This window comes from Dermacentor silvarum, chromosome 5, assembly GCF_013339745.2.
Source record: "Dermacentor silvarum isolate Dsil-2018 chromosome 5, BIME_Dsil_1.4, whole genome shotgun sequence".
In the NCBI taxonomy this organism is placed as follows: domain Eukaryota; kingdom Metazoa; phylum Arthropoda; class Arachnida; order Ixodida; family Ixodidae; genus Dermacentor; species Dermacentor silvarum.
In genome coordinates, this window is record NC_051158.1 from 17136041 (window position 1) to 17160292 (window position 24252).

General features: G+C 46.2%; 1 protein-coding gene across 1 annotated transcript; it reads right to left on the reverse strand.

Annotated features, from left to right (window-relative positions):
* Positions 1-1189: 1189 nt before the first annotated feature.
* Positions 1190-24025, reverse strand: LOC125945548 (uncharacterized). The gene is made up of 13 exons (XM_049667444.1): positions 23364-24025; positions 17576-17764; positions 15878-16191; positions 14862-15057; positions 13263-13438; positions 11845-12064; positions 10852-11082; positions 8444-8653; positions 5831-6010; positions 4373-4596; positions 3036-3183; positions 1765-1860; positions 1190-1306 (listed from the first exon to the last, which is right to left on the reverse strand). The coding sequence occupies exons 1-12, from the start codon at positions 23494-23496 to the stop codon at positions 1766-1768; spliced, it is 2316 nt and encodes a 771-aa protein (XP_049523401.1). The 5' UTR covers positions 23497-24025; the 3' UTR covers positions 1190-1306; position 1765.
* Positions 24026-24252: the final 227 nt, after the last annotated feature.

Genomic DNA, 24252 nt, shown 5'->3' on the forward strand with positions numbered 1-24252 from the left:
CCCATGCTTGTCCCATCAGGCGGTTGTTCGTCTGGGTCTTACTCAAGGGACGGGCTGCACCGTATGTATTGTGCCAGAATACAGCGTTGGTGAATTTCGAGTGACTGTATCGGAAAGGCGAATGTTATATACCATATTTTCCGGACTATAAGTCATGCTTTCTCCCCGTGATTTTCTTGCTGCGTCTAATACAACGGTGCCACTTATACGTGGGATGTTGCGCGGGATTTTGCGCGGAATTTGACGCGGAATTTGGCGAAGTGGGCAAACGTGTCAGCGAGACCTCGGATTCTGTCTCTGTGAAAATGGTAGTGCTTGGCTTCAAGAAAGATGGGATCTGTGAAAGCACGCCTGAAACCGACGTCAGTGAAAGCGAGCTATGTGATAATGAGCCGGAGGACGAGGGAGATGTGCCAGCGCCATCTGAAGCAAGTCAACTTGTTGCCACTGGAAATGAAGGCATCCCTCAAGGAATAAGATCAAGAAGTAACAGTACCATGTCTACTAGGCTGCCTGCCAGGTAAAGTATTGTGAACCTCACAAATGGGCACACACCCAGCTGTTGGCGGAAACCGAATGGCTGAATCAAAGAAAATATGCTGGTAAAGTGTTCGCCAGGTTGAGCTATCCAGCTGCACATCGAGCCCGGCTCCCGGAGCGTTGCTTCCCCACCGAACTCTGGACATGTCAGAACACGCAGTTTTTGTGCAGTGCTGCCGCCCTTGCCTGTTTTTCTGCTCCCGAAGACGTGTCTATGGGGGCGAACTGCAAAAACGCCCGTGTACCGTGCATGGGTGCACGTTAAAGAACCGCAGATGGTGAAAATTATTCTGGAGTCTCCCCACTATGGCGTGGTTCATAATAAGATGGTGGTTTTGGCAGGTAAAAGCCCAGAATTTAATTTTCTTTAAGTCGTGTCCAGGAGCGTTTAGGCATGTATGAACACGCTGGCTCTATTCTAGCCTTCGGCGTTCGCTCTCGTTCTGCAATAACATTCAGCTGTTTTGTTACCTCTTGCCTCGTCCCCGCCGGGATCTCCATCAGCTCCAGACCTTAGGTCCTCGAGCGACTTTATACCCTTCAAGACTCAGCTGTCTCTCGTGACACCGCGATGAATATAATTTTACGAGTGCGTGCGTGCGTTTGAGTCAAAACAATAGCAATTATGCCGTACCTTGGGAGTAGTCTCGTTCATGTACACATCCAGTCCTTCAATGGGTTCCATGCTACGGAAACTGACGACGAAGGGATCTGTCCTGTGTTGCACGTGGTTCCAGGCGTACACAAATACGTCGTGCTGGCCTGGCTGCGTGGAGAGAATTGCGAGGAATGTGAATTAGTTAACGGCACACACACCACATACGTGAAATGGCCAAATTTATGCGTGGGTTGGGCTCCCATCTGCGGAAAGTTGCCTTTTCGTCCACTTTCATTTCACTGTTCTCTACCATTCCTACATTTCATTTAAAAATCAGTCAATTTACTCTTTCTGTTGCTTCATTGATTCTTGGTTTCATACGAGTTAGTATGCGCATTTTAAGTAAAAGCTAGGCCCAGTTCCATCTCAGGCCACCAAAAAACCGCCGGCTTGAAAAGCTCAAGTACAGCAACCCCTACTCTTTGGAGAAATCGAAGAAAGTTATTTCTCTAGGCGTGCGAGAGCTCTGCGGCGCTAGGCATACGTTAGAGTGTACTAGAACATTCTACACACGTTATCGTACACGTACAGGTTGTGCGTCGCTTATGTGACGCAACGGTGCTCACCTCAGGAAAGTTGAGCGTATACTTCAGTTGCTTGCCCGTGCCAGTTGGCCAGAAGTTGGCCCTTGGCAGTCTCGATTATGAACATTTCCACAACGCCTGAAAGCGAAAGGATTGAAGAAATGGAAGACGCATCGAAGGCGAAGGTAAACGTGCTTTAATATATCTTTGAAAGAACAACACTAAGAAAATGCTTGTATATACGATACCAAATAACTTCGGCAGATTTATATTAGACAAAATATTATTTCGCTACAGTCACGCAGTGCAAAACAGAACGCCCACATTTCATCCTCTGCGTTCTCTATTACGCTGCTTTGACTGTTGGTCGTCTAAATCACAGAAGTTAAAATAGAAGGCGACAGCGTCATTTTTTAAACTGAAAAGCCTACAGTTTATTTCTGATGGGTTGTACCTACGGGAAATGTTGTAAAAAAAGTTCGACGCAGAAAGCACAAGGGGACTAATAACAAGAAACGATTGTGTGTATTCTTGTTGTTGTCTATGTATTTATTCTCTCACTATGCAATTTTGCTGCACATCTTCTTTTTGGTACAAAAGTGCGAAGTTTATCTACTTGGTTGATCTACTTGGCTGTGCGTAACAAGAAATCGAGCGTCCCGAGTCCCCTTATTCGCCTCGCTCAACGCTATACGTGACCTTAGGAGGCCCAACAACACTGGTACGATGTTCGTCTTCCTCTGGTTCCGTAGCAATCGCCGGTGCGCATAATGTTCCTTGTCAATTTGTATTTGACCCGAACATTGGAGACTTACGAAGCCAGATACCATGCACACAGTCTGTCTGAACGAAAGAATGAAGTGGAGACGTCTCTGCGAATGAAACAAAATATACGTTGCTAAACGTCATCCAAAGAAGCTAAGAGTATCATTCTGTTCTCAATTGCAAGTAATAAAAGAAACATAATATGTTGTTGTTTTTTGTGGTTTTTAGGCATGTGTGAACACTACAAATCAGTTCTGTGGAATTGCGCAAGCTGGAGAAGAAGTATTATGGAAGCGAAAAGCTGTCATCCAACCGAGAGTAGCAAAAAGCTGCAAGAAATCGGTTTGGGTTTCCTTTGTAGTTTTGTGCCGTACTTCCACGCGGACGACAGTTGTTTGCTTCTATGCGTAAATTCAGATTTGGAGTGCATTTGAAAACAACAGTTCCAGTTTGCGAGGCGCAATCGTTTGACTAGCTTCATCTACCTCGTTCTCAATGAGAAAATACTGAAACATCAATAAATATGCCGCAGTTCGCTGCCCGCTCACCGGTTCCCGTCTTGACCGTGAACACGACGGGTCGTGTGGTCGGGAAAATGTCGTTGGCTGAGCCGAGCCCGACCCGAAGCGGTGCGTCGTCCGTCGGCTGGAACTGGACCTTCGCCAGGAGACCCGTGGTGCGGGTGGCCGTCTCCACCTGCCAGTCAGACAAGCAGTCGCAAATTGCTTTGCTGCTACTTGCGACGTTTTGCCGGTGGAAGATTAAAGTTGCGACTGAACTTGGGCATGAACAGGAAACCAGCGAACAGACACCAAAGAAACGTGGCGGACGCTGACGCTTCGCCTTTAAGAGTGGAACGCGATAGCACTCAAAGATTACCGACTGCTTCTCAGGCTTCCCGGCAATTGCAGCTTATGTAACCGCAATGTTTACCGGGAAACGCTGGCGGCGAAAGCTATGCACGAAGGCGAGCTTTTTGGAAGAAACGCGGCATCTTGCGTGGGCCGATCCCGGAGGTGCCAAAAACGGTTGCATCATTTTCAGATTTCTGTTATTGTTTCGCACTTTTAATATTTCAGTCTGCGATGATTTACCATAAAAGGCATGCGCCGTCACTGTTTTTTTTTTCATGACATTTGTTTGTGGGCTGTCATTCTCCAAATTCCGAGGAATAACTTCATCAAGAATGTAAGACAAGGTATGAGCCACTTTTGTGATAGAATGGTGTGGCAATATAACCCGCATATACCGCATGTCATATAGCAAGGCGTGGTCTATACTAAATACATGCGGAAATATTCGCTCACGGAAAACCATGTTAACGGGGCTGCCTGTCCCGTGCTTCCGGCGCGCTCGTTTTTAATATTGCTGGCGCTAGCGGCGCATTTCAATGTGTAATATAAACAACTGTCCCCAAGGTTCTCATAAAAAGGTAATTAACAATTTTTAAATTTGTCTTCTCAAATTTACGTAGTATGTGCACCTCGCCTTACAACTCTCCTGCAAGAACGCCATGATCAATATGTCCATAGCCACTTTATTTAAAGAAATCTAGATAGTCGTCTAAGAAAACACCCTGGAGAGTCACACCAATGTGAACTGATTTTTGATGTCGTCTTATCAAGGATCCTGAATGTCAGTTTGCCTTGCCTTCAGATAAATAAAACGTACGTCGGTCTAAATTTTACACCATTTGTGCAACTAGACCATCGTGACACTGCTGACAATTTTGTGACATCTGCGGAATGTTGTGTGAACACGACTGTTCTGGCTGCTGAGTATCTCACAATATCATGCGCAACATTCGCTATATCATGCCTAGTTTAGTCTGCTGTTCGCAAACGCAGACATCGACGCGTCCCAGGTATAACAGAAAGTGACGTACCCTGGTCGTGAGAACGTAGTGCGATATCAGGTTGGAGATGTTGACGGCAACGTTGTAATGGCCCGGCCGAAGGTACACGTGGCTGAACTTCTGCGAAACTTTCTCGGCGGACTCGCTGGGCACTTTCCACTTGGTCTTCTGGCGGTCGCCGAACGCTATTCGCGCCACGGCGTCTGTGGGAAGCTTCTCCGTTTTGGGGTAAGTCAATGTCAGGTAGATGGCCTCTGTGGAAAGTCAAGCAAAGGCGAGTGCATTCTCTCCACTTACGTGCCAAAAGCCTGTACTCTTTCAACGCCACCCTAGAGTGCTTCACTCCACAAACTCAAGCATAATTCTGCATCAACACAGATTGTGGCTTGTTCCCCTTCATATCTGGCTATAGAGAGTACATTCGCATAAAATAAGAGTGAAATGTTAGTTAATCAAATTAATTTGTATAGCAATTCGTTAATTAGTAATTGGCTTCTTCAACTATCCGCAACTGAGGACTTCCTACAGGATGTCAGAAATACTAGCTATGGGATAGCAGGACTCTGGCGCGAGTTGGTTGGTTCATGATCTTGAAGCAAACTTTGACCAGCGCGAGGAAAACGAGGCGAAAGACGAGAAACACGAAGAAACACAGTCAGTGCTTGTCTGTGTTTCATCGTATTCCTCGTCTTTCGTCTCGTTTTCTTCGCGCTCGTCAAAGTTTGCTTCAAGGTAGCTATGGTATTTGCGCTAAGTTGCTCAAGCTAAAATCAGAATAAGGAGAATCAGAATGAAGAGTTATCAAAATGTGTGCAGTCAAAAGAGATACAACGGGCTTTCTCGGGTTCTAAATGCCGTTAGCAATTATTTGAACGAATTACACTAAACGTTAATAATAGCGTGCTTTTATTTCGCACTTTTCTTTGTCAAGCCATACGCACACTTGGGACCTTCGAAACACTGCTCCGCATTCTTGTATTCGATCTGACAGCTCCGTATTCGCTATCCTTGTTTGCCTCGACTCGTGGACACAGTCGTTTGAATGTTTGCTCTGCCATGCAGAAATTTCTTTTAGATTGAACGCGATTTAGTCGCTAAATTCTGACCTAATATTTCTATCGCCAAATTGTTTTGGTCTGTGTTATGGCTATTGATGTTCTCATTTATTCTTTTATTTTCAAGTTTATATATTTCTTTTGATTTTAACCTGCCTATGTCCTGTTCTCAATCACTGGTTAACTTTTCTTGCATTTCATACATTCTAATTTATTATTTTGGGCTGCCCGATTCTTGGCCGACCCAACAGAGTGTGCACGTGCCATTTCTCTCTCTACTTTCCTGTCACTTTACCTCCCTCTCTCCTCTCTCCCCAGCGCAGGGTAGCAAACCGGATCTCCCCCTCTGGTAAACCTTCCTTCCTTTGCCCTTTCTTCTGTCTTTCTCTCCCACATACGGCTATACATCTGAATGCCGGCTTCTCACGCTTACCCGGAAGGATGACCGGAGAGTTCGTGAAGAGCTCCCAGGCCTCAGTGACGGGCCTCTGGACGGACACACTTCGGCGGGCGATGAAGTTCCCGTGCAAGTTGGACGAATTCACTTGCACCACGTACGTGCCGGGCTCCTTGAAGATGTGCTTCTTCAGGAAACGCTGTCCCGCCAGGACGCCTGCAAGGACGGCGGGAAACGTTCCGAGAAATTCCAACAATTGGTAATTCTTTAGCTTTCCATTTAAAACAGAATCTGAGGTCGAGGTAGGCAATTTCAGCGTTGTCCTTAAAAACAAACTTTAACTAGCAGCAGGTACAGACCCCTAATTGCCATAGATAAGTGAAAGCGAAGACCCCGCGATGAAGTCGTTGCAGTCATTCGCAATTTTCTTCCGTTAACGCCCGCCCTTGCCTGGTGGATAAAACTTATATATAGGTGCAAGCAGTTGCTTTTTTTAACTTCTGTGATAAATGATCCTCGCTGGCATCAATTCGCCTCTTTGCAGCGTGAACGACTTGTACTAAGTGCGGTGTTATCCTTTCGGTAAGAATGCGTAAGAAGAAGGATGAGAGAAAGAGAGAAGGCAGGGATAAAAATACATTCTGTTTCCTTTGCATTCAGATGGCATAGCAACGAAACATGTAGGGAAAAAAATTTGGCTTTGAAACCAAGGAGACATAGGCGATTCGGGGGTTAATCAACGCAAACCACAAAACTGCATCGGTAAAAACTGAAGCGGGAGATCTGATCTATAAGCTTTAACACTGCTTTTAATGAGAAACAAGCTAAAGTAACGAGATACTATTGCTTTGTTATAACTAAAGCGCAAACGTTCAACGACACAGGCAATCCCAGCGTGGTGCCCCGTTCTGTCACTGTTGTTGTGGGTTTGCGCATGAGTTGAAACAGTTTTGTGGTTTGTGTTGATTAAGCCCCGAATTGCCTACGTCTTGTGGGTTTCAAAGCCAAATTCTTTTGTTTGCCTACATGTTTTGTTGCTATGCCATCAGAATGCAATGGAAACAGAGCATATGCGTGGAGAGTACATAGCGTATCTATACATGTGTATGTCGAAATTAAAAGAACTCGTGATGAGCTCAAAAATCTTGTTACTGACTGCAAGCGCTTTTACGGTTCCTCTTTTCTCTATCTCTCCCCTGCGCTTACGGCACAGAGTAAAACTACTTTCAGCTCACACGCTGCAGAACTTTTGTGGAGATCTCGAACTGATAAATCTTGTGAAGAAAAACAGATTGCCAAATGAAGCTCATCGCCTAATCGAATCTTGGTATGTGTAAATACAGGTTAAGTGTAGCAAGAAGAAGAAGAACGTAAACTTTATTATCAAATCGATAAGATTTGAGTTAAAACTGCCTATGTCCTGTTCTCAATCACTGGTTAACTTTTCTTACATTTCATACATTCTAATTTATTATTTTGGGCTGCCCGATTCTTAGCCGACCCAACAGAGTGTGCACGTGCCATTTCTCTCTCTACTTTCCTGTCACTTTACCTCCCTCTCTCCTCTCTCCCCAGCGCAGGGTAGCAAACCGGATCTTCCCCTCTGGTAAACCTTCCTGTAGTGTAGCAAAGTGGAGTTCATTATTTCCAAACGTGTGAAATACAAAAGATAAAAGAAGTAATTGAAATGCCACTATACATTTTATTACTTTCTCCAAGTGCTAAAGAGTAAGCCTAAAGGTAAGTCTTTTACAGTCCTAAAATGTAAGCCTACGAGTTACGAAATGCAGTGAAGACAGACGGAGACACGACCGGTAGTCATACACTACTGTCACAAGTGGCACATAATCTAAAGAAGGTAGCTTGAAGGTACGACGTCCCCGTGGTTTTTTTCTGCGCCATGCATGCCAATTATGTAAGATTTGCAGGTATGTAATTAAAGACCGAAAAGAAAAACAAGGTTGTGAAAAGAAGCATGCTAGGTCTTTTGTTGAGTGCTCTGTGGGAGTATTTTACGAAATTCCGTTAAGCTGTGGTAAGGCACACGTCGGCCAAACTGGCCGATGCATAAGTGATTGCTTACGAGAGCGCGCTGTCCATGAGGAACGAAATCGGTTCCCATCTTCCTCATCACTGTAAATCTTACACCTGCGAACCCGCATTACGAGCTTCTCAAGTTTTACAACGAAGTTTCGTTATACTGTTGCGCGTGAGTTGGCTGAGGCCTATTTCATCATAAGGGAAGGTGATTCATGTGTAAGTGAACCTTCTATCGCAATCCACAGTAACGAATATAACTTTCTGGGATATCGCTTTTGATTGTGCTTGTTGCGCATGTGATGTACACCTCTATATGTAAAATGTGTTCTTTTGGAAGTAAATCAGTTAAAAGTGTGCGCCTGTCTATGCTGCTTAATTCTGTCGTGCCTCGTCTTTGTCTGCGCCACGATTCTGATAATTAGTCCTACAGAGCTTCATGTGTTCATAAACAGCGAAAATTCCAGGACAATCTTTGTTTAGCACATCATAGCGATTCATAATACTTCCTGCGTTTAAATTATTTTTCTGTATCCGAACGCAGTTCTATACGTTCTGACTATATTGCCTTTACAACGCTTTACAGCTGCAAAGAATATGGAATGAACTTACTTTTAACAACTTCCTTAGTGGTGTGGCCATCACCGAAATTCCACATCATTGTGACGTCACTCCCACCAAACATGCGTGCAGTAATCTCGACTTCGGTCCCTGTCGGCACTTGATTCCTGGACACGTCCAGGCGGAAGCTGGTCAATTTCTCTTGGCTACTCACGTCCGCCATCTTGCGTACGGTAGTGTCGTGGTGCCTGTTTTGTAGACCTGCAAAAAAAGAAAGAAAATAAGTCACTTAGAGCCGGCACATATCTCAAGATTTGCGCTTTTGGCCGGCAACCTCAGGTTTCATGAAGTCTGTTTATTTAAAGGGATTACCGCGGGGGCTCATTTTCGCCATCCATATATACCGATCGTGCTGAACTGTCCTCGCTCCTGTCGAGCAGTAGGCAACTAGTTTACGTTAATAAACTTGAGGCTTCCTCAAAGAACAGCGCAGCCATCTCACCTTGAGCTTGTCCAGTCATATTCTTATTTCCCGTTTACCCTGGGGCGGAACAGAGCAGGCCAGAGATGTACAGTTTCTGACTTAAGGCACTAGAGGGAACTGTGGCGCTGCGATCGTTGTGCTACAACGGGAATGATGGTCATTGTACATGGAATTGCACGACCATTGTCCTCTCGGCTTCAGCTGTTCTTGCACAGTTATTTATTACGCTTTGTCGTTTGAAATTTCCAAGTAGTCGTGGTTTTTAGAGCTCTGCAATGCAATAATTATTTGCGCACGTGCGTAATCACTGCCAACTGTTGCGTTTATAACACAATATACTTGTCGAAGATGATCAGCTTGCAAACTCGCAAAGTCGTACGAAGCCAGAAGGACGAAGTTTAGGCAAGTCCATCCACTACTAATCATCATTCCCACGCTATTTGCGTCGCTAGACTTGTAATTCCCGTAGACACTTGCGACAGCGTTTTCACTACAGTCGACTCCCGCTAATTATACTCCGGTTAATTCGATATGTCGCTTAATTCGAACGCACCGGGAAGCCATGGCGAACAACCATAAATTGCTATGAAAGGAAAACTCGTGTAGTTCGAATTTGAACTAATTCGGGTAATTCGACCCCCCCTCCCTTCCTCCCGGCGACCTCTCATGCGCGCCGCTGTTACTAAAACTTGAAAACAAAGGAAATTCAGCAGAAGGTGCTACATGCTTCTCTAGGCGTGCGGAGCTGTTTTATTTATAGTTATTTTTACATTTTGCTGGCTGACGCTCATTCCACGTGCGAAGTCATTCGTTCCCGCTTGTGTCATGTCTTGTAACGCTGAATCTTGTCAGCGCTCTTCGCCTCATGCTGGTTCTGTTGTGCTTCAAGAGCATGGAACAAAAATACATTACCTGACTACTTCAAGCAACAACAACACCAAAAAAAATGTTGAATTCAATAATTCTGCCACGGCTTCTTAATTCGACGTTGCGGATAATTCGATGAAATCTTGCCGCCCCGCAAGGGTCGAATTAAGGAGAGTCGACTGCAGTTACTTCTTGTAGGAAATCTGATGGCAAGACACACGCTCTTCCGGCCAACTTCTACGACTTTCCTTTCATAGAACTTTCTTCTGTCTCCATTTTGTAATCGCCATGATATGGCACCAAGAGGCAAGCAAGGAGAGCACGAGTTTCTGAAGTTAGCTCCTTTGTATGTGGGAAACTGTCAACTAGTGGCAGTAGCGTTCATGTTTCAGGCTAGTTTTAACGCTACAGAACAGTACTCCATTTCGTATATAGCTCGCACCGCTACGATGTCTAGAAAGACTTCTCTCATTGCTCGTACTCGCGTGCCAAAAAGTGCTTCAAACATGAAAGAGATTTGGCACGCTTCACGTAATTCAATGTAACATTAAGTCTCATACTTTATGCCGCGAAATATGACGAAGTTATTACATGGAAAGCGTCGAAGAGCTGAACCTATTTGCCAGCGAATAAGCAGAGTAACGTGCTTGTACAGTCAGCAGCCACAGCACACCGCCTGCACTCTAAATCAAAATATAATACGTCACATATACTGAAAGCGCAAACGTGCACAAATAATATGTGACCCGGCATAACCTTACATCCACAAGTTGTATAGTTGTAATATGTGAAGAAGAATCCGCAGAGGAAGCGCCCATGAAGTGAGACTTCTATGACCGCAATACGTTATCGACGTCATAATCTAACTCTCCTTGTTTAAAAGATGATTTTGACGGGTCACATAAAGCCAGCGTTATAAAATATGAAGTATCTGATTTTGCAATTGATTAAGCATGACAAATAGTGCTGCGCAAACAAAATGCGCGATGCCATCATGCGGAGCGTGCTGGAAAGAAACACCCGATTCCATGACCTATTGTGGTCGTTGTAAGCCCACGAGAATGTGCATTGAGCAAAGGGTATTCCTAAAAAAAAGTGGGTCACTTACTAATTCTGAACTCGTATGCGCCGGGCTCCACGTAGAGGTAGTCGTAGGTGAGGTTCACAGAAGAGGTGAGCAGAGCGCCGACCAGGTAGCGCCGTCCCATCTCCAGCAGGTCGTCGGTGCGGACGGCCTGGCCTTTAAGCTGATTGCGTTTGACCAAGTCCGAAGGCTCGCCGCTGCGAGTGGCTCGGTAGGCCAACCGGCCGCCCGAAGTTGTGAAGCCCAGGATGTCTCCTGTCAGTTGTCGGTGGCAGACATAGCGATGTCAAACGGTGCGTAAACAGGTATCATATAGTAGATATTTCACGAGCGTAACTTCAAGTTGAAGCCCAGCTTGTATAAGCAGCAAGAATCACGGTTACGCTGACGCTGTCTCTAGCTACATGTATTTTTACTAATGCAAAAGTTTCTTGATTAACTTAAAATAAATACGTTGTTGCTGATGAAGGGGACGCTAAACTGCCGGTAGGAAGAATTCTAATTTGTCAAATAGCAGCTCAAGTTTAGTTGAGAAAAGAGAAAATGGTTTCAAGGAGAACCATCACAAGACTAACCTTTTTGTACACTCTTTGTCAAAAGTATACGGGCTACAGTCACTTGCGACCTTCAGGCTGACAACAGGCGATTTAAGACAGTAACTGTGGAATATGTCGTGAATTACAACGCCCTGGGGGACGAAAAGAACTCTCATGCTCACCTCTCACAGGTATGGAGTGCCATAAGCGCCACAGGAACCATAACTCACACAGCCGAATAACATAGTAAATGGTGAAGGCGGTGTGTAGCTCGAATACATTTGACAAAGGCTGCACGTTTGGCGCTAAGTGCTGTGCACCGAAAGCACAAAAATACATAGTTTTGTACGAGGGTGCACCAAACAATCAATTCTAAGCATGACAATAGTTTGAAATCTACAAGTCTGTACAGCCGTATTCAAGCGCTTGGAACATTTCCTTCGCTGGGTCTGATACCACTGATAACAGAATCATGACGAACCGGCTACTATGGGCACGGGGCTGGACAGGCGGTGCACGAAGTACCCCTTGTTGACCATGATGGAGATTGTTTCGACCATCTTGTAGATGGAGTACACCTCATTCTTGGGACACTGGTCGCTGCGCAGGCAGTTGGCTTCCTGAGAGCACAGTGAGGCCCCCTCGTGGCAGGTGACGTTGTTGCCCAGGAACGTGCAGCCTTGGCACGTGGGACGCAACAGCTGCACGGTGTAAGCCCAACAAAAAGGTATACAGCACCCGAAAGATGCTTTCAGCGCTGTTGCTACAATACAGTACAGGAACGTCCAGTGTCTTGTCCACCTTCTGTCCTGGAGTGCTATTTGGGACATTGTCAATTTCCGCCATACTCTCAAATTCTGCAACGACCGCACTTTGAGCCAATCAGAGGCGCCGTAGCAGCCCTCTGGACCAATCAGAGCTGACCAGATTGCAAACGCGACAATATGGCAGAGATCGACGATGTCCTAAATAACACCCTGCTCTTGTTTTGTTTCCCATTACGTGCTGTGGCCGAGCTTAACAATGACCATGCAAGCGGGGAATCATATCTCCTGCGGTATTCGCTGGCCAAGGGCCACCATCTGCATCACCAAATTTAATACAGAAGCCCTGTCTGTGTTTTTAATCATGGCTTTATTTCGTACTAAGGGGCAATAAACACGTCTTACTCGGTCTCACCCCCCCCCCACACACACACACACACCTTTTGTTCTACGCTGGCTGTCAGCACCTAGCAGGGCCCCCTGACTTACATAGATATCGGCAGCTAAATTCTTCAAGCTGACTGCTTGCTCTTAGACCCGACCACCTGATGGGTCATATCAATCTGCGGATGCGATGCGATTATGCTGAGCTTCACTAGAAAGAACTTTACAGACAGTACAAGAACAGGAAGAGATAAGCGCAAGAGTTCCTGTTCCTGATAACTCCTGTTCCTTTTGTATTGTCTATATTTTTTACCAGGGAGCGCAATATATTGGCATTCTGTAACTAACTTGTCCAAACATATGATCTGCAGAAGGTGCCACTTGAAGACGTTTGTGCTTGTTGTCACTGTCGTCATTCTTGTTGTTTAATAATAGCAAGCTTAAAAAAGCTCTCGTGTTATCAGTCCGACATGGAGGCACTCCAAGACCAGGATAATCCAACGATTCCATTTCCATTTCTCTTTGTGCCCCAGCAGTGGCCATAGAGGCAATCCATCGACAATATCACCCTTAGGGAACAATGAATAGTAATAATGGGATAGAATTTGGTGAAAGCAACGTTGCACAATACCGGCATTGGGATTCTTTATGCGCGATACCATGTGGATGAATTCGAGCTACAGCTTCGTCCCGTCACAAAGTTTGTCGCGTGGCATGACATTGCTCTTTCACATGGTTCCCTCGCACCCACCAGTATGTCCATCTTTCCCGCGACGCTTCCGTATCCGTGGATGACGTCAATCTGGGCCGAGTGCACGGTGCGTGCCATCGGCAGGACACCGGAGTCGGCAGTGTCGTCTTCATCCGCCACGATCTCATCCGTCTGGAACTGGGGCACCGGCTCGCCCATGGACACGGGCACCACGTCTGCGTGTCACCGACGATGAACATTTCTGTGACGTCTACTGTCAGCGACAGGTCACGAATGCAGCGGCAAACGCCCCACAAAAGGAACATGTACGTATGCTACAGCGAATCACCTCGTTTTCACCTTTCTATATACTTAATATTTTCTTAATACTTGTAATTATGTCCTTACATCTCGCTTCCTACAGATGTGTCACGAAGCTCATCACCATGGCAGGAGATGTCTTTATGAGTCAAGAGTAAGCGATACCTCTGTGTAAGGATCGTTCGGATCATTCAAACACTTTCCTGGTACTTCTTGACAGAAGCGCAGGCGCACAAACACACAAAAAGGGGTCCATTGTTGGCGAGGAGGCACTTTGCACGCGAGAATAGTGAGATCCTTCTCTTGACTAGTTGATCAGGTGACCAGACGGCATTTCACCAAGAAGTGGAAGAATTGGCTTCAGCTTCTCACGGTGTAAAAGACGCGAAACCACGGCAAGAAATGACCTGCTCTTTCCTGCCCTGCCGTTTTTTTTTTTTTTTTTTTTAAACATAGATTCGCATCGTTTTCACCGTGAGAAGTATGAGCCAACTAGCCTAGCAACAAGTAGTGATCTATTGCATTGAGCATGCGACACAGCAAAATTTCAGTTTTTGCCACCACCTTCTAAAGCACCGCGCATAAAGTTTTGTGCTCACAAACTGCATGACACAGGGAAGCAAGAGCATAACGCACAATGCTTTGACATTTTCTCTGATTAAGCCAAAGCCCGGACAAGATTATCTGTGATGGTTAATGGATGAACAGGGCCAAAAACATGGGGCGTGATCGCTTATGCGGGCACAATGAAGAGTCGTCAAAAGAAGTGCAACATTACTGTTGATAGAGAACGCCGTATCTGGCATACAGCAAGCCTCACTCTAAGAAAATGTTACGAAATCCGCATTTTAAGAACAACACTGCAGTCAGGGTAACGTTCCCTGATTTCAATATCTCTCTAAAAAGAAGTGGAATTTAATAAAAAGCGGAAATCTCAGGAGTGCCCCTTACCTATCTGACAGCACATGACACACATGCTTAAGTAGGACTTGTTGTTGGCCTATTTGGTACGGGATCATTTTGGAATAAATGGCATGAAATACGACGACACATAAGACTAGACGAGAGGGCAAGTACCACTACCTTTGTTTTCTGAAGGCATCGATTACTTGTATGTGTCTGAGATGTGATATCTCGCGAGTGTTTTCAATGTGCTATTGTAATGGGAAGTTTGAGCATTGACGTGGTGCGCTTGCGCTGTGGGGAACATCTATGTATGTCTTTTAAATGCCTTCAGAAAACAAAAGTTGTTAGTGACAATTTCTTACAAGATGAATGTGTAAGCGGCAAAAGGCCGGACAACATATATTCGAGTGCTAACGTATAGTGTATACTCACCGGGCAGCTTCATGACCTGACGCCGTGAGCCGTCGCCAGGGTCAACATCGGCGGTCATGTCTGCGCCCGCGCTCACGCTCAGGTGGCAGGTGAAACCCGCTCCGGGCTCCACCAGTGCGGGGCAATTCCAGTGCACCGAGTCCTCGTCTGGAGCTGTGGTCACAACCACCATGGCCTCCGCTCGTACTGTATACAACTGCACAGTCAGACAGAAGCGCTCAGCAATATTCGCTTAGCTTACGCTTTCATTGTCGCTCGTTCCATCTACAATCCAGATTAATTGCTACTATAGAACCACAGTGCCTTGAACGTCGTGCGATCCCACAGGCGTCGCAGTCCATTTATCCGCATTGCCTTAACGCGTTTACTAGCCCGGAGAGAAGGGCATCACTGTTTCAATAGGTCACGGGTGAATAATGTTTGTATTTTATGGATATGCTAGCTGGCGCGAACTTGCCTACCATTAAACGAACCCTGGTAGCTCTCATCTTCTTTGAGGCACGCATGGTACTACTACAAAGGCTATGGAGGATTGGAACACGCGAATGGGCGTTGTAAAGCCCTAGCTTGCGGTGGTGCTAGTGGGCTGAACGTCACGGTGCCAAAATCAAAGCCCAAGGGCCTTGATAGCGTATAGGCTATTTTACGGAAGCGTTTGAGTACAGCCATCTTGCGCTATTAACGCTGCCGTTTTCTACCTGCAGCAACCAAACTCACGGGATAACCAAAGTGGATTCGTAAGCATGAAAATGGTTGTACAGATATGTTCGGTGTTTCATGACCATAGTAATTTGGCGATAACAATATACGTACACACGTACATGCATACATACATACACACATACATACATACATACATACATACATACATACATACATACATACATACATACATACATATATATATATATATATATATATATATATATATCCCTTAACAGTGCGAGATGGCGGCCACCCTATGAATAGAAAATATTGTCTTAGTATAGCCCACAGCGAAGCGGCGCTCTACTCACGTCCGAGGCACCGACGGGCGTAGCGAGCACGACGATCTTGTAGGTGCCTGGCCTCCAGTAGATGTAACGGGGCTCGCTGTTCAGCGTGCCCCGCGTGCCGGGCAGCCCGTCGCCGAAGTTGAACAGCACCGTGGCATTGCGGCCGGACTTGACGGCCAGGTGCAGCGTCACTTCCTCGCCCACGCTCACCACTGAGGACGACGGCATCACGCGCAGCCCCTCGACGGGCGAGAACAGGTCGGAGTGGAAGAAGCGTGTCGACAGCTGCTCGCCCTTGTCGCACACGTCCTTCTTGGTGGCCGTCAGCCGCTCCGCTGCGACAAAGCGCGCACAGTTACACACAGAGCAGGCAAAGGGGATTCCACGAGCCGTAAGAAAGCAGGTTCATGTAAGCGTGTTGTCTTAGGGAATACCTTTGCCCAAGTGGCAGTTCAACTTTCCTGCCTTCTCTCTTTCTCTCCTCCTCCTCCTTCTCCAGTAAAACAAATTAGACAATCTTCCGCTGTCAAAATGTACCATCGGTAACTGCTCAGATAGAGTGATAACGGAATGATAAATCGTCCTGTGAGAGCGATTCGACCACTGGCATCCGCGTTATGAGAGTGGCTGTCTATGGCTGCTCAAAAAAGTAGTGTGTTTTCGAAAAGTCTGCAGGTAAGTACGCGACAGAACTCAATATAGAAGCATGTCTAATTGCGAAAGCAAGTACTACTTGTGCTCTGTGTCAGTGCGGAGTCATTATTTTCACTGTCGGTAGTCCGTTATACTGACGCTCAGTAGGGGCGCTCTGAAACGTCGGGCGACCGTGGCAGTATAAGCTTACGGGAGGCGCCGTGTCAGTTACGCAGCTGCTAAAAAAGAAGCAGAAAAGTTTACGCAGAATCTACACTGGAGTTGCCTAAATATGCGTAAGCATTGTGCCATTTGCTCATGTCCACACAGCGCTGGTGTCATTATCAATCTTATCAAACTTGATCCGCCCAGCATAAACACTTATCAAGCTTCATCGGTGGTTATCAACCTTATGGGACTACATCCGACCCTCATCAACCCTTATCGGTTGTTAGTCACCCCTATCGAACTCGACCCGACCCTTATCAACTCTTATCCGGTCGTTATCAACCTGCTAAGGTGGATGTCCAGCAAAGCTGTTGCAAAACCACCACTTCAATTGCTGAAGGGGGTATGCAATGCTTTATTGGTGGTTCGGATGCTTGTTTTGAGCTTGTTCTTTATTGAAACGTATGCTGTTCTGTGTGTTGTATGGGTTATTTCAATGAATATATGCACTATTCGCTTCACTTTGCTGAGCGCTTGTAGCCTCAACCTTACGGGGGTATGAACCATTGCATTCGTCTTACGTGACGGACGAACGGGTTTCCTCGTTGGGTAGGCATAGAAATGCTCGCGCATATTAAAACGGAACCGAGGCAGAGATAAGGACAGTGTGGCCACAGGTAAAAGACACGAATAATTCTAGATTGTAATAAATATACTAATTAAATGCCGCAGACTTGGTGACTGTTTGTCGCCACCGCGATTCGAAGCCATTGGTGACCATCATCATCCCACTAGCGACACTGTGTCGACATGTGTCGCTCTTTGGAATGCACGTGCAGTGGGGCGTAGTGTAGACATCTTTCCGTGGTCATACAAACAAAGCGGTGGAGGGTGGTAGTCGACGGCTGGCAGACTCACCGAATGGATCGTCGGAGCAGAGACAGTATCGGTTGGACTGGATGCCCGAGTAGGGCGCCGATATTGAGGCACACAGGTTCTGGCAGCGGGCGCCGTCCATGCCTTTGGTCGGGTCGTAGCCCCCGGGAGACAGCTGGAAGTACGACGCCGAGTCCGCGCGCAGGCAGTCGCCATCCTTGAGAGCGCACACTGGGCGGCAATTTGTGAGGCGTATACAAGTTAGACGTTTAAACGTTTTGCACTGTAGCGGCCATGCAAGTTGCATTAGATCTCCTACGAGGGGAGGCCCAACAGTAACGAGAACTGCTTTTTTTATAATGAACATATTCGAACATTCGAACATATTACCCATGTTTAAAGTGCACTTCCTCGGACGCTATACACTTGCTTCACCGCTTTATCTATTGTTTAAAGTTGGCCAGCAACTCTTGCAAACTGATGACCGTCACTGCTTTTGTCATCTACTGCTTTATCTCCTCCATATCTTGAAAACGCTTTCTTTTAAGCTTAAGTTTCAGTTTTGAAGAACGCGGTGAGTAGGGAGGATGAGGCAAGGTAGTGTTGTCATCCCATTGTTTGTCAGGAAGTGGGGGGGGGGGGGGGGAGGGGGGGGTTGTGCCGCTATGCAGTGCACAAGCCACTTGCGTGAGTTCCACAGATTGGAGTGTTTTCATCGCACTGCATCACAAAACCGATTAGGCAGTTTCACCCAAAACTGCTGCTTCACTGTATCACTTTACGATACAAACTTGAAATGAACAAGTCCTTTGATGTCAAAAAGTTTCCTGAGAGCAAATAGAACATGATTCACACACATTGTTTTCCGATGTCCCACATCGCAAAACTGAAATTGAGGGCGAAATGTGCAAAAAAAGATGCAATGGGCCAACAAAATTTACGAAAGGACGCTGCATGATGAACTGATTGGGACAATATTGTATTATGCCCGCTCCTAGCGGCACACGGTGGTGTTAGTATACCCATCCACCTCAGTAAAAAGATTCCCGTTACTTTTGGGTCCCCTCCCTCCTCGCATATCAATTCTTCAGGAGAACCTTCAGGTGACAACAGCCGTCATACTCTAGGAGTCGAAGGGAGCACTTTTGCAACTATCTCGCGGCATGCCTCAAAACAAGTTCTGTCGCCAGTCACTGGCATCACTTAAAGAAATCGTCAAGAAAGGAATCTAGACAAAATTGCAATTTTGCAACCTTCGGCATGTTGGCATTGCTGGCAAGGAAAGGGCACATGCTTTCGCTAATAAAACGCTTTCAATGCAGCCAACAGTGAGATAATTCGTTGCCACTTTAGTTCACTTTGGAAACCACCACAGCAGCCATCTGTTTTAAAGGGACGTAGCCGCACGGAAGCCACCCTCTTGTACCGAGTAATAACAGGATCGGCCTACACTCCTGCATGGATGTTCAAAGTTAGGGTTGGTGCTTCTGCATCTTGCACCGAGTACAATGAAATGGGCGACGTAGAAAATTTCATCTGGTCCTGGAAGCGCTTCTGTTCTGAAAGGATGAGACTTCTGCACAGCATGGGAGGAGGATTTCCTCGAGATATCGGACAGTCTTCCCGGAATAACTGCGGATAGTACACAAAAAAGTGCCACACATTCTTTTCACATTTCCGCGAGAGGCAGAACTGGTAGACACATGGTGACATATTTGGCGCAGAAAGAGATGCTCAGGCGAAGCAATTGCCGGCCAGGTCTGCCAGGCTAACCCCGCCTGTAGCAACATCATTACCACTACCACCACCACAATATGTCAACAAGGAGACGAAAGCTTGTTGGTTAGTAATGTGGCTATTTGGGTTTGTTGGTACAACATACGAGTTTTGGTGACTTGCAGCGCAGATAAACACAAGGACAGAAGAAACGAGACGACAGACGAGCTTCTCGTTTCTCCTGTCCTTGCGTTTATCTGCCCTGCAATTCACAAATATGTCGGTTAAGTTATCATCTTGGAGCATGCGGTATTTTTTACGCGAGAAGTTAGCCGAATATGTAGGGACGTACTGTGCGAGTCGTCTTATACGTCATCGGTTAATGTGTCGTTAACCTAACCCAATAGCAGGCTTTATATGCTGAGTATTTTCGGTTTCGACGGGATATTGCTCAACCGGCAGCAGCGTGACGATACAAATTGGCTGCACAGACGTGATAGTATTGATGCAGATGGTGACACGAGTGCACCGCAGCTATGAGGAGCGCAACACGCGTGACGACGGCGCTTTCATTTTCTAGGCACGATTGGCACCGTTACAGGTCGCACCACATTCGCCCGTCTGCTGCTGAGCTATGCTAGCGGCCAAGTTTGAGAAACTGAAGCTTTTCAGAATGAAAGGGCTGCTGTCTAACGTTTCTCACCTTTTCAGGAAGTTTGCATCCTTCTGCACGTTTACCACTCCGACTTTTGTTACACACAGCAAAAGCTTGATAAGTCCTACTTTTATTCGATCCTTGGTTTTATAAGGTTATTTGTAATTATATGATTAACGTGCGTTTGTAGGCATGCATGGTGCATCGCTGCTTGTGGGGTCGGGCGCGCCTGCAGTCGGGACTCCCTCCACTGCGCACGCTTATCTAAAGTCAACTCCCCATAACAACCTTACGAACTTTTCGTTGCGGTATCGCTGTACGATAGCCTAAAGCCAAAAAGAGTCCTTGCTTTTATGAAGAAATGTACATAAAACGTGGCGTACGTGTACCTGCATCTACCATTGCTAGCTCAAAAAAAAAAAAAAAGAAATAGAAATGTCGATACGAGGTCAGGCATCCTCGAGGTTTATTGCATCATCAAGTTACCAAAGCCACAATTCAGCTTGAATTTGTGAACACGCAGGTGTCAGCTGACAGTGCGTTGTGAGGTGAACTATTTGCAAGCTGCCTGCAACTTTGGGCTCGTTCTGCCTCGTTCCCATTAGTGAGCGATGGTGTCAGCGGCTCGCCTATACCTTTTAAAGTCACGCAATAAGCACTATTGCGCATATTCATCTTCAACCCAATTCTTACACTTTCTGGATTAAGGTCCTCAATCATTTGCTGTAATTCGTCTCCATTGTTCCTATTCAGCAACAAAGAAGAAGAATTACAGCAAATGATTGAGGACCTTAATCAAGAAAGTGTAAGAATTGGGTTGAAGATGAATATGCAGAAGACAAAGATAATGTTCAATAGCCTGGCAAGGGAACAAGAATTCAGGATCAACAGTCAGCCTCTAGAGTTTGTAAAGGAGTACGTTTATCTAGGTAAATTACTCACAGGAGACCCTGATCACGAGAAAGAAATTTACAGAAGAATAAAATTGGGTTGGAGTGCATACGGCAGACATTGCCAAATCCCGACTGGGAGCTTACCACTGTCCTTGAAAAGAAAAGTGTAAAATCATTGCATTCTACCGGTGCTAACATATAGGGCAGAAACTTGGAGGTTAACAAAGAAGCTCGAGAACAAGTTAAGGACCGCACAAAGAGCGATATAACGAAAAATCTTAGGACTAACGTTAAGAGACAGGAAGAGAGCGGTGTGGATCAGAGAACAAACGGGGATAGCCGATATTCTAGTTGACATTAAGCGGAAGAAATGGAGCTGGGCAGGCCGTGTAATGCGTAGGATGGATAACCGGTGGACCATTAGGGTTACAGAATGGATACCATGAGAAGGGAAGCGCAGTCGAGGTCGGCAGAAAACCAGATGGGGTAATGAAGTTAGGAAATTTGCAGGCGCAAGTTGGAATACGCTATAGCGCAAGACAGGGGTAATTGGAGATCGCAGGGAGAGGCCTTCGTCCTGCAGCGGACATAAAGTATAAGCTGATGATGATGATGATGATGATGATGATAATGATGATGGTGATGATGATGTTGATGATGATGATGAATAAGCCCTAAAGCTTTGCGTGGCTACACAAGGTTGACCCTGCTCTGTTGCTTGCTCGCGATGTAACAGCGAATCCAACACTGTTCGGACGTCTCCTCTCATGTCACGTCACATTTGTTCCGGTGACTCAGGCATGGTAAAGAGGGCTTTTCCTGCCAACAACCACCACTCACTCCGTTCACACCAGTGCCCGGACACGTTTTGTATCTCTGACAAGTGACTTCAGCCTGGGCTGGCCAATGACAACTTGGTGTTTCAGCATTTGTTCCCACAAAGCGGTGAATGCACTTCTGTGCTTCTTGAGGACGACGGGCTTATGTGAACGTCTTTGACTAATAGTGCGATACCACACGCGTCAGTGAATTCACCGCTCATTTCCTTCTTCCCTTCCCTCCTCTCCCTCTCTGTCATCTTTGTGTTCCCCTTTCCCATTCCCCCGGTGTAGGGTAGCCAACCGAACGTTATTCTGGTTAACCTCCCTGCCTTCTGTATTTCTCTTTCTTCCTCCTCCTCCTCCTCCTCCTTTCAGAATTTGTTACAAATTAGACATAAAATCTGGGCAGTACAACTAAAATGTGAACACACATGGTAATATACATACATGTTCACATGCGTTGATTGATCGATTTACCAGATTGGCGAACAACGCAAGTATTCGTTTGACAGCTCCGCAGTCAAATATGTATGCTTAAGGATCTGTCTTTTACGAGAGCAAAACTGATGCAAACCCACGGCGCAATATGCACATATTTACAGGATTATATATTATTGTTTACTGCTGTTGCAGAATAGGGAAGTAGAATGCGCTTGTTTACCAGAAATTTACAGTATAAATACATTGTGTGCTCACTCGCACAATTCTCGCTTGTTTGCGGAACGTATTTGCTTGCTTATCAATTGAGGAGAGCTCTGAAATTTTAGCCTAGTCAACTTTCTTGTATTCGTAAGAAAGAACTCTTGGGGAATACTGAAACAGGCGTGATCAACGAGTCCAGGTGGGAAGAAGCATTTTGCAATGTATATAGTAACAGTATAATGTAATATTTTACTGTTATTGGGGAAAGGGGGTAATAAGTTACCCGGCAAGTATCGGCGGTTTCCCACTGGTATTCGTCATTCCGTGCATTCATAGGCACCATATAACAATGTAATGAACTTGATCAGCGTCACTTTAAACGCGACTGGACAAAGGTACAAAAGACCACATGCAGTGCTGCATCTTACTTTTTAAAGCACTTTCCTATAACATGTTTGAGAGGCTACATAAACAGGCCTGGAAGGGAATTCACCAAATTTTTCGTTCGCAGGAGCGGTTTTCCACAAGCTGTCCAGTTTATTATTATTATTATTTGATTTGAAAACACATACACAGGAAATGGAAAGCGAGTAGCAAGGCTGGCAACTGCCACTGGAAGTGGCACAACGCCTGCCTACTCTTCAGAAAGGAGGAGACAAAAGCTAACAATGTGTGCGACATCACAATTCACTGGCACCTGCTCCTACGAACAGTTCTCGCGTGAGAACACTTTTGTAAATACGGGTCCTGAATTAGTAGTTTTGGAGTTGCTTCGGAGAGATAGAATGTCTACTAGAAAGCGAAAAAGAAACCTACAAATTACTCTGGCACGCTGAACTGTGTGACATTGAACTTGAAGTTTATATGTGAAAGAAAAACCGTACAGAGTAAGGTTAAAACTGTCATTCACGCACGGAAAAGGTCAGATTAAAAGATAACGGTAAGGTCGCTCGCTGTTATGTTGCTGCTGTGAGCGCGCCTTCGGCGCGCCCCCCTCTTTTATCTACGGTTCGCGTTTTCTGTTTAGTGCTTGTTTCTTACGTAAATAAGAGATCAACACATCCCCGCAAAAGCGTGAAATAACTGACTGTTGAGCACGTTACCATTTTGAATGATGACTTCGAGTACGACGATCCAAAGTCCCAGCCGCGCAGAAACAGGAGCTCTTGTAGTGCCCCCTTTGGACAGAGTCACAAAAGACATGCTTCTCCGCTGGCTCTTCATCATAGCCGTCATGAAAATGACCACAGTCTGAACGGCTAAATAAAGCAGTATAAATCAAGTATTGTGTATCAAAAGAGAATAGCTGCCATCATGAAGCAAAGCAAGGCGGATGCCTTGCCCCTCCTTAGACTCCTAGCCTAACTGCGTTTGAGGACGTTTACAGCAATGTCTCCTCTAATTCTCAAGATTCAGACTTCTTTTGTTGGACCTCGTGTGTTCGGAAGGTCTCCGCAATATTCTATGCCCAAACACTCAGTCCTGGCTGCCACCTTCAGAGACAGTTAGATTCTGACAGAACGCCAGGCAACCCAGAAGAGGAAGTGGAGAACGTAATGTCACGCTCCCAGTTCAAACAATGGTATTCGTTTCTAGCTAGAGGCCTACAGGTGACCCTGACAGAGCCGTGGGTCAGATGGGCTCGTACTGGCTAGGTACAGTCCGCTCAGGGCACCACCACGTCGCTTGCTTCTAGACTAGCAGGGCGCACACGTATCCTTCGCAAGCCGGCTTCGCGCCACCGACGGCTTATGCGTGTTCGGTGGTTGAGGAACTGTCGTGGAACTGCGCCACGCTGGCACGGTGGCCGAGCCGTGTTGCGCGCGCTCGAGCGCTCTGTTATGGCCCGGTCGCCCTGGAGACAACGCATGGCCAACCACGGTCGCGCCAAGGTCGAGACCTCGTGGTGCGTCGTCGCGAATGACGATGAGCTGGGCTTCAATCAGCAGTGCATGTTGCACGGAGAGTCCGCCGGCCGAGCGCTTTCGTCTG